Raw genomic sequence first — 10,999 nt, 5'->3', positions numbered from 1 at the left:
TAATAATAATAATAATAATAATAATAACGGAATTGCAGCTAGCTTCGGCAGGAACAGTGGCGCAGCAATAACAGTTACCGAGTCGCGCAGCGGCCCAATTTCAAAAACGATAGTCAACTGCGCGTGCGCCACAATGCAGCGCACAGCCAATGGTGATACGCCGAGGAGTTCCCGGCAGCACTGGCACGAGTATCAAGGCAACAAAGAAAAAAAACAAAAAAACTTGGAAAACTTGGGAAGACTGCCAGTGGTAGTTTCCGGGCATTACATCTCGCGCCCGTTCATCAACGTTTTCACCCCATCTGTTCATCACTTTTTAGCGGAGGGCATGCACCATGGTCGAATACAAGTTGTCTCAACTCGAGGACAATGGCGCGGTCGTACGCGACCCTACCAAAGGTAATCATGGTGGTCTCGAAGCGAAAACATGCGCAACGCAAGCTGTCCGTGTATCCCAACTGGTTTAAATACCTTTTTTCGTACACCGCGTGTTTATTCTCGAGCAAATGTTTGAGCAAGTATTCCTCAGCGTGGTTGCTACTCCTAACAGCGCTTCTCTAGACTTATCTCGGAAGCGTGACTCGTAACAGACAGTGCGACAATTCCCAAAGATTTGGGAATTGATGACAGCGTGTGCTATCATCAAACAGTGCGACTCTCAAGCTGCTTTTCCTGCGCGTCTTCGCAGATTCCACGCCAAGCTCCGCCGAGACCGGCACCTTGTCCTGGTACTCTGTGGCCGTCGTGCTGGCAACCACCGCGCTCGGGGCCGGTGTGCTCAATTTCCCCGCAGCCTATGATCATGCCGGCGGCATCCTGGTGGCTACTCTCCTGCAAATGGTTAGTGTGCTTTGGAGGAAATCGGCCTACGAACCTGTTGGTTATTGCTTGCCTTCCAGCTCATGGTTTTTGCCCTCGGTGTGACTGTTGTAGTCCTGGCGTACTGTTCCGACGTCAACAAGGACCGCACGTACCACGGCATCGTGCTGTCAATGTGCGGGCCAAGATGGCGCTTCCTGGTCGCTGTGTCCGTTCTGCTCACTTGCTATGGCGTCTGCGTTACCTACCTCTTGGTCCTCGGGGATCAGTTCGACCGCCGTAAGTCTTGCTGGCCTTTGAATGCGATGCCATATGGTTCGTTATGTTGACGTATGAAGGTAAACCAGCTGACCGAGTGTCTTCTTCGTTGCAGTATTTGCATCGTTCTACGGACAAGACTTTTGCCACAAATGGTACATGAGTCGCCAATTCACCATTTCCATTATGGCGTTCATTTTCGTCATGCCGCTTTGTTTTCTCCGCCGAATCAACTACCTTCAGTACGCCAGGTATGTCTGCTGGTTTTGGTTAGCAGGATTACATCCCTGCAGCCAAATTGATTTCTTGCATTCTCTTCACGTTCAGTTCACTGGGAATCGTGGCCGTCCTATACCCGTGTTTCTTGACTGTGTTCGTGTACTACACCACGGACGTCCGCGACGTTGTGATAAAAACTGCGTAAGCTTAGCAACTGCCTCCCTACTGCTTCGCATAGTGTGCAATAACTCAAATTTCTTATCAGTCCCACCAGCTTCATGGATCTTCTAGTCACCGTTCCAGTATTCTGCTTCGCTTATCAGGTATGTGGTCATTCAATTGGACTTCTATATCGGTGGCTCCAAAGGAAAGCGCTGGCCTACGGATCCCCAGGTAGCGGGTTCGAATCCCTACCGAGCTGCCCGCAATCTAACGGAGGCTTATTGGGGAGAAGGCGCCGTGTAACCGAGCTTTCGGTTGCACGTCAAAAGATCCCCAGCTGGTCGAAATTAATCCTCTGTCCTCCGCTGAGGCGGGCCAGATGCCCGTCCTTGGTGTGGCACGTAAAACCCCCAAATTAGACTTTTGGACAGCATGAAGGCCGTCACCCTCACCGAAAGCCGCCCGTCACCTTGCTTGTATTTTTATTTGCTGAACCTGTAGGTGCAGTTCCTTTGACCGTATACTATTAACATAAAAAACTGTTAAGCGCGAAACACATGTACGACGAAACCTTCCGATCCGACGTGCGGACTGCCGGAATGACCTTGGGGGGCGAGGGTTTTCGTAGCATCGGAGAGCGTTGAAAACCCTTGCCTCCGACCGTCGTATTGCCTGGTCGGACAACGGATCGGGCGGTTTCGTCGTACATGTGTTTCGCGCTTTATGCATATACCTGTCCGGAGACGATAACTCTGGAAGAGGGTACGGTTCCTGCTCAGCCCGTTTCACTTTCGTCCACTCTCTTCAAGTCGTGTGCACACACACGTTTTCCTCGCGGAGAGGGTAGGTTGTTTTTCTACAAATTAAGATATAAAATGTAAAGACCGTCGAAGCTTGATTACCCAGAAAGCAGTCAGCTTCCGCCGAACGTTAGCTTTGCCTGGGGGGCCCTCCATTCTCCGGATACAGTGGTAACGTGACTGATTTGGATTTCAAGCATCTTTACTTTTGTTTAATGAAACTTTAGTTCATGTGCGTCTGCTACAGCGTCAGAGTGATCACATGGTTGAAAAAAAACCGAGACTGCGGGTAAACGACACAACACTAAAAAGTATATTTTTAGTGTTGTGTCGTTTACCCGCAGTCTCGGGTTTTTTTCAACCATGTGCAATGTATACCAGCTCGTTTGCGCCCTTACTTTTTGTTCAGAGTGATCACGTACGATACTTCTGTGAAGGTGTGATCGGCTTATTGGAAGAATTCGTCCTTCCACCGACTGCGTTTCGAGTTTCATGTGCCCAGGACCCAGATTGTGGTCCGATACTTAGCTCTGAGGTCTCTTCGTGCATTTGACGCCGTGCAGCACTTCATCAATAAAATAAAGTGAACTGCGAAACGCCCCAAAATAAGACTTTATTGCAGCCGCTTTGTTCTTGACACTGCGCAGACGCATGAGGTGGCCATCCCGGTGTATGCGGCCATGCGAGACCGTGCCTTAACACCCTTGGCCAAAGCAATAGCCTGCAGCATGCTCCTGCTACTGGTGGCGTATTGCGTGGTGGGCACTTTTGGCTACCTGGCGTACGGTGCTGCTGTGCGGCCTGACATCATGGAAATGTTTGACGCGACCCAAACCTGGGTACAATTCGGCGTGGTGGCGCTTATCATCAAGATGATTGTCACCTATCCGCTGCCTGCCATCTGCGGACGGTAAGAGCCGGTGCATACGAGTGGTGTGGATGCGTTCAGGGATGACCCATCGACGCAGAGACACGCTGGAGGGCCTGTACAGGGACTGGAGCCGCTGGCCAACCAATGTCGCAGCGGAGGGCAAGAGGAGGCGCCGGTTCTTCCTGTCCTTCGGCTGGTTCGCCAGTAGTGTCTGTTTGGCGGTGTTGCCCGTCGACATCGGCGTGGCCGTCAAGATCCTCGGCTGCCTTGCCGCGCTGAACATATTCTTGTTCCCTGGTGAGAGCGGTCTTCTCAATTTATGCCTTATAATGCTCACATCAAACAATATAATTAAACATTTAAAAAGAAAGAGGCATAACATCTTCCTGCCTTCAGGCTGCCTTGTCAAAAAGTTGCCATCACGAAGTAGCGACCAGTTTTAATCATCAGATAGAGCGCTTAAAGGAGCGATGCAACAATTTTTGTACTGTGCACAAATACCGCTTAAATCGGATCCCTAACGTTAATGACCTATGAAACACGCGTTCGTTTTTCACCCCACGCAATAGAAGTCCCAGAAAAAAATTTAAGAAAAACGAGCGGCGTTCACCCCCTCAACTCGCAGCCAGAACAAGCGGCCACGTGATCTGGAGCCGATTATATGCCGCCAGTGTTGATCATAGCCACGCGCAGGGGTTGGCAAAGCGCAGGACACGCGCTGAGTTCCAGACATTGTTATGGCTCGGCTGTTGTCGTCGTTGCAGCGATTGGACACGGGTCACAACCCGAATGCTTCTCGAGCTAGCAATTGTCACGAGCCCAAGTCGAGTGCCCACGCAACGCTCGGGTCCAATCTGTGAACCGCATTCAAATATCGTCACTTGGGTGTACTGCGATCCCCGAGTTACGTCATCAAATTTTGCAAAGGAGAGATTGAATGAAAATGATCGCTTTTGTCCTTGAAATTACACCACAACAAAGGAGTTTCTTGGCCAATGGTGTTGCGTGTGAGTATCCTTGAGTCCGAGGTGTGCCAGTAAGCTAGTGTAGAGAGAAAAACATTCCAATTGAATATCGTTGCACAGCTCCTTTAAACAATAGCGTAACACCAGCACAGATGTTGTTCAACAAAACAAAAGTTAAGAAATCAAAGATTCAAGTGATTCCTGATTTGCACAGGGTGTCACACAATCTAAAGAAGATGGTTGTAAAATACGAAGTTGTTTTTTCTGCGCCGTGCAAGCTGGCAAAAGTGTTTGGTCTATGATGACAAGGGAGAAGCATGTTGAGTGCTCTAAGAAGCACGTCACACAATTTACAAGCTGCACATTTTATGTTTACGAGATACTGCTGGCGTGCGGGCGCGTTTACGTAAGACAGACGGGGCGATGTTTTAAATTGAAAAAGCGCGTGAGCCTCGACTTGCGGTCCGTAATAAGTCTTGCGGTTCACTTGCTGTTCACTGCATGAGTAGCGGGTGTGAACCCCTTTTAGAACTAAGAGTTTATTAAAAGAGCCCGTAACAAGGCAGAAAGAGATAATTGAGGGCCAGGCATTTGTGATTTATCAGATCATCGGGTGACAACTGCGTCAGCACGCCATCAATTGTCCAAACTGAGAGGTTTCTTTTTCTAGACGGTTTCGTCTAGATTGCATGACTTGGGATTTGGACACGTGTGTAGAATTGTGTAATTTGTAGTTTTTTAATCTTAAGTGGAGGCATGAGTAGCAACTTTGTTCGCGCATGTGCGCTGGTTTGACTGACTGGGATAAAGTATCAGTTGAAAGTTAGCGCCTGTGCTGTGTGTGTTTTCTCCTTCGTCCTTATTGTTTTGCGGTTTTAACCTTTTAAATCATCATGAACCAACTAGCTCAAACCAAAGTCTTAATTCAACTTTAATTACGCACATTCCGGCGCATTAAGACAATTCCAATTTCCCAGGGAGTACGAGCAACCGGGCATCGAATGATCAGGCGAACTGTTCGCGCACTGTACATTCGAGGGCTCAGTTCGAACATGTAAAGGTGCGAAACGATGTAGCCTACTGCATGTTAGAACATTGGGGGGCCCAGAAAGCTCAGCTCTACGGGTATTCATTGGACGCCATATTTGAGGGCGATGTTTAGAGCGAATTCTCAGAACGAGCTCACATTAATAGTCTGCTAAGGCCAGCAATCCTGACGGTGTGGAATGCGCGTTGCAAAAGAACCGCCGAAGCTCGCCGTCAGCACGCGCTCAGCAGCCGCGCACGCAGATGTGGCCGCCGGTGAATACTCCCAATAGTCGCTGACAAGATAAGAACGGCTGGACGTCTATTTGGATGCCTCCAGCGCGCGCTCTTTGCCTTCCGCCGGGCTTTGGCTGCGCTTGCACGCTCGGACGCTCGGAGGCGCCGGAGTGTCATCGAAGGTGAAGCTCACGCTGAAGGCGGGACAACTGAAAGACGTCCCTGTCGTTCTCATCCTTTCGGAGACTATAGTCACTCAACCGATGTCACGGAACCGCGAGGACGAGAAATGGCTTCCATAGTCTACACATGGTCCCCTTTCTCTGCCCCCAAACAATGCCTTCGGTAAGTTTGAGGTGAGGTCCGCATGCGTTCCTCACCCAGAGTATTGCGACCGTTTCCTACTTAGGTCTCTGTCTTCTGGGCCTGCTCCAGAAGACCGTCGTCGTCTCTCACCCGCACTGGCTCTGCTTCCTGGCCGTAGTCATGATCGTCGTGGGTGGAGTTCTCTCCCTGGCGGTTCTGGTGCAGACGGTCCTGGTCGACCTGGTTTCTGGACGGGCTCATCAGCTCTGCTCGTGACGCAACGTGCCAGCGTCTGATGCGCGTTCGGACAAGGACCCGCGGTTCTCGTGGCCGCCAAAGAGAGCAATATGGTGACAACGGCGAGTCGCAGGATAATAGCGATGCCAGCGATATACTCTGCACAATCGTCCGCGCTGCCATTTTACACACTTGTGCATTCATGTTTATGCAATAAAGATGTTTCGATCACCTGTTACACCGATTGGGCGTGGTTCTGTTCGTGATCGCGGCAGCTGACTGCGCCTGCTGCGTTTTATTTATTCGTGTAACAATAAATACAAGGAATTATGTATTTTGACACTCCGTTACCATCGTGCCATGTTTCAAGATGCCGTGCTGCAGATTGAAGGAGATTCGAACACTGCCGTCAAAGTCCACAAAGCCCTGAGCCAGCTGCAGACCAAAATCTATGACCGACCCATTAAGTGTTCGCTCCAGAGTAACAATACTCGAGGAACAAGAAGTTAGAAGAGGAGCGGTAGAAGAAATTGTGAATAAGTTTTACTTTTACCAGACCTGTGCTTCGTGCCTCAGCGATGATGCAACGAGTTCAATGAGATTGGCAGTCTCTCGTGGGCCTTTCTTGAATCCTCCCCCCCCCCCCCCCCCCCACACACACACACACAACTTCAGGCGACATGCAGAAATGTGCGGAGATGATGTCAGAGTTCAAGAGTGTTAGGAAGTACTCTAAGTAAATTGTATTTAAATTTTTGCTTCAAGGAGGTTAGGAATACTTATGTTTTACTTGAAACACATTCTCTGAGTATGTACTTGTACCTTACTTAAAGTATTTTTTTCTGGTACTTTCCGAGAAAAGTACAACTCTCGACTTCAAAGTACATTTCCCAAATGTGATATTGTTAAATTTGTATCAGAAAAAATGATGCTATGATAACCCTGAAGCCTCTTGACTTTATCGCCGCCATTTCCGAAAATAACTAATGCACCCCCGATTACCCCATGGGGAAATGCGTACTGCAGGCACTTGAGGAGGAGGAGGGAAGGTACTGACGGGAAGGTATACCCCTCCTCCCTCCCTCCTCACGTCCTCATCCTGTCTGCTACTCCTCCCTCCGAGCGGCGTCGCCGTCGCCTCACGAGGGTCACGTGACCTCACGGGGGTCATGTACGCCACCGGGGTCACGTGACTTCTAGAGGACACGTGACGATGTCGTCATCAGTAACGTCTCCAGTGACGTCATCATCACTGATGACGTCATCAGTGACGATGCGAGTGCCAATGACGACGTCACTGATGACGTCATCAGCGATGATGACGATGCCAATGACATCATCAGTGACGTGACTGATGACGTCATCGGTGACGTTACGCGTCCCATAATGTACCGCGCGGTTACGCCGACGCCAACGCCGCTCAAGCCGGAAACGGGTGCCGAAGAGCTGCGCTCTAAAAGCTATAGAAATCGATACAACAGCACGATGTCAATGCGTTCTGACGGGCTGATTATTTGGGTTTATTTGGAGGTGAAGGAAAGGGGGAGGCCAGGAGAGCTGTGGGCCTTTAGTAAGCGGCAAGTTTGTAGTTCGCAGACGACTTCCCAGACGGCGTTTGTTACCCGAAAAAAGGTGAAAACCCTTGATAAAGGAGTTTTTTTTTTTTTTTTTTACAAATACCGCCAACCATTGAGGTGGAAGCGCGCGAGACATGGGCCACGAGCGGGTGTTCCGCCGCCATTCGCTTCCAAGGGCTGCTCATTTCAGTGCTGCGTCGCCATTTGGTTCCAATGGCCGCTCGAGACACGGGTCTCGTGCACTGGCGCATTTGACGCTACTTGCAAGACAAACGCGAACACATCGAGGCCCGAGGGTCTTTAGAAAAAGGCAGAGCCGTTTATGGGGAGAGTTTGGCCAGTTTATATATATATGACCTCGCCGCCGTAACGCCCCCCTCCCGATTGAGCCAGTCAGCCCGCGGTGCAGTCAGAGGTCCGAGCGCATGCGCTTGAACTCTCGGCTGCTCATAGCTGTGCGGGGAGGGCCGCCATTTTCATTCCTTCACCCGGTAGAATGCATGGTATGGACATCCAAATTTCGCTTCTTTCCTTTTATTTTGCTAGCTCTGACAAGAAAATAATATAGTGTTATTCCACAGTGGGTTAAAAAGCTAACGAGTGAAGTTTTCTCGATGTTTTACCGTAAACTTATAATCAGGCGAAAAAGAAGTCGGCCCATAGAAGACGACGCGTACAGCCTCAACAGTGCTCTGCGCCGAAAGCGTGTTACGTCAAAATGGCGGTCGTTTCCTCTTTGCTCCCTCCTTCCTGTCTCGCTCCTTCGGAGCTCTCCAACTTTCCTTCTCTTTTCTCCTCTCCAGCGCGTTCGTCGCCACACCTACTGGCCAGGCCCTCGAAAAGATTGAAAAAAGGGAAAGGAAGAATTCACGTTTGAACTGGGGTGAACATGTCTCTGTTTCAGGGTAAAGACATCCTTTGTTGCACTGAGTGGGTGCACTGAGAAATGAAAATAGAGATATGTTTCCAATTAGAAACTTTCTAAGCGTAAACGAAAACCACTTAATCATCTATTTTTAGGAGGATACTGCCCCCGCTTCATTTGGACGCCTTTCTAGGTTTCGGTTTCTCATCGGAGCGTATCTTTGCGCCCGCGGTCCTGCCCCCCGGTGGTCGCGGCGCGAAGCCACCCCCTCGACTCCCTCACAGGATGGAGGGAAGCATGGCGCACGTGTGATGCGCGCCTCAGCCACTGAGGAGCAGGACCGCGGGCGCAGAGATACGCTTCGATCAGAGATCGAAACCTAGAAACGCGTTCAAATGAAGCGTTTTTACGGAACGCCGTAAAATGCTGCCCCTGCTTTATATTCTTCTAAAAGAAGTTAATTTAGTGGTTTTCAATTACGCTCATCAAGTTTGTAATGGGAACCATATGTCTATTTTCCCTAACTAAAAAAGTTAATTAACAAATTTTAATTAATTAGCCGACTGATCGTTACGATTATCCAACTATACAATGCCCTTCTGGCCGTATGACTCGCCAGCATAAACCGCATAAGTGTAGCTTTCACGACTTTTTTAAATCAAATCTGTTGCAGTTAAAAAGAAACACCGTGTATATCTTTATATATACAGGGTGTTTATATATAACATATATATATATAACATAAATAAATATAACAAAATATATATATATATTGTTATATTTTTATTTTTGAGTTTTGGTCTTCTAAAGGACCAAACACGGATTTTTTGGGGGATTGGGGCGATCGTTACATGTCGCGCATTTGGAAGATTCGCCAGACTCAGATAATTTCTCCGCAGCAAGTAAACTTGTTCACTTTTCTTACTACAGTAAAAAAATCCAAATGTTAATGAAACGTGTTTTTTGTTTTTATTTATTTCTATAAAAAAATTTAGAACCTCTCCCTTTTTGATGATACTTGATCAGGGCCCGTTTGCTCGAAGCGCTAACCGCGGCTAAAGTTAGCCGCAGTACCTAGGAGTTAGCCGCAGTACCTAGGATTTTGAGATCACGTGACTGGCTCGGTAGGGATGCGGGGAAACATGGCGGTGCCCCAGTGAGTGAGCGCCGCTCGCTTTGGAACTAATATGTCGTTGTAGCTGCAATATCGGGCGCGTTAGTCAGCAACGAATGGTACAGGAGGCCTTCGCTTTGTCTTACCTCACTGCTCGCAAAGCATGAGCAATGACCTCGCCGCATTTCTCTAGACTGTCTTTCGATTCTGGCCATTCCTAAGCCTAAATGAACGCGATAATTGTCGGCATGGCAACGTCTTTGGAAAGTGGATTGTTGATAGCACACAAAAGCAGACAGCGTCCCGACAGCCTTTTTTTCTAAATTATCCAAGCATCGCGAGGAGAACGCTGGAAGTGTAATGCTACGGTTCACGCGCGCTGGCCTTCCTCTTATAAAAGATTTGAAGTAAAAAATCATAATAATGCTTTAACGAACGCGCGTGCAAGGCAAAATTTGTTTTATACTTTTTGCTTTAGAACGGTTACTACTGCAGACGCCAGCACGTGCGACGCGTGCAACTACAGTCGTAGCATCCACCTCGGTGCTTAGATAATTTAGAAAAAAGGTATGTTGGGACGCCGTCTGCTTTTGTGTGCTATCAACAATCCGCTTTCCAAAGATGTTACTATGCCGACAATTATCGCGTTCATTTAGGCTTAGGAGTGCCCAGAATCGAAACACTATCTAAAAAGGCGGCGATGTCATTGCCCATGCTTTGCGGTTTAAGTGAGGGAAGGCAAAGCGAAAGCCTCCTGCACTATTCGTTGCTGACTAACGCGCCCGATATTGCAGCTACAACGACATATTAGTTCCAAAGCGAGCGGCGCTCACTCACTGCGGCACCGCCATGTTTCCCCGCATCCCTACCGAGCCAGTCACGTGATCTCAAAATCCCTCTCCTAGGTACTGCGGCTAACTTTAGCCGCGGTTAGTGCTTTGAGCAAACGGGCCCTGGATTGAATGACGATAACTTTTGTTACATTCAACATGTGCGAATAGTGGATTTTGAGTTTCAAGCGAATTCCCAGCAAATTGTGGTTTTGGCAGAATATTTTCGACTCGATTATCGAATACTTTCTTTAAGCCTTTCACTACTGCAACACGCTTAAACGAAAACCCAGCTGAACTTGTGAAGGTTGTTGCCAAGCTTCTACATGTCCGTTTCTAAAATAAGTTAATTTTAATCCAACTATATTTATTGACTGTGGCCCCCGAAAGTCCCTTGCCTACATTGGAATGGCGAGGAAACGATGAATTTGATATAACATTAAACTTATAGAGATCCCCAGCTATACCTAATCAAGGGGGTTTCTAAATATGTTTGCTATATGCAAACATCTTTTCTTCGATCACGTATGATTAACGCATGTTGTCGGGGCATATCTGCCTAACATATACTCATGCATGCCAGTTTAATTTTTGAAATTTTCCAGCGATGTAGATATCAACATTCATGAAGTTTCTTTTTAAATACATCAGGCGCGCGCGTGCACCATACCGCTTTGGAAATGAGCTTTCACGCGGCTGCGATATTTCTACTT

At 48.3% G+C, this 10,999-nt stretch overlaps 1 protein-coding gene across 1 annotated transcript; it reads left to right on the top strand.

Moving 5' to 3' along the window:
* Window positions 1-335: 335 nt before the first annotated feature.
* LOC8052405 (putative sodium-coupled neutral amino acid transporter 7) lies at window positions 336-5,939 on the top strand. The gene is made up of 9 exons (XM_029993948.2): window positions 336-399; window positions 689-840; window positions 900-1,098; window positions 1,193-1,328; window positions 1,405-1,497; window positions 1,562-1,619; window positions 2,906-3,168; window positions 3,227-3,426; window positions 5,767-5,939. Exons 1-9 carry the CDS (start codon window positions 336-338, stop codon window positions 5,937-5,939), a joined length of 1,338 nt encoding a protein of 445 aa, XP_029849808.2.
* Window positions 5,940-10,999: the final 5,060 nt, after the last annotated feature.

This window comes from Ixodes scapularis, unplaced genomic scaffold, assembly GCF_016920785.2.
Source record: "Ixodes scapularis isolate PalLabHiFi unplaced genomic scaffold, ASM1692078v2 PGA_scaffold9__187_contigs__length_104089568, whole genome shotgun sequence".
Taxonomy (NCBI): Eukaryota; Metazoa; Arthropoda; class Arachnida; order Ixodida; family Ixodidae; genus Ixodes; species Ixodes scapularis.
The sequence above is the reverse complement of the archived record's forward strand: the minus strand, read 5'-3'. Positions and strand labels throughout refer to the sequence as shown.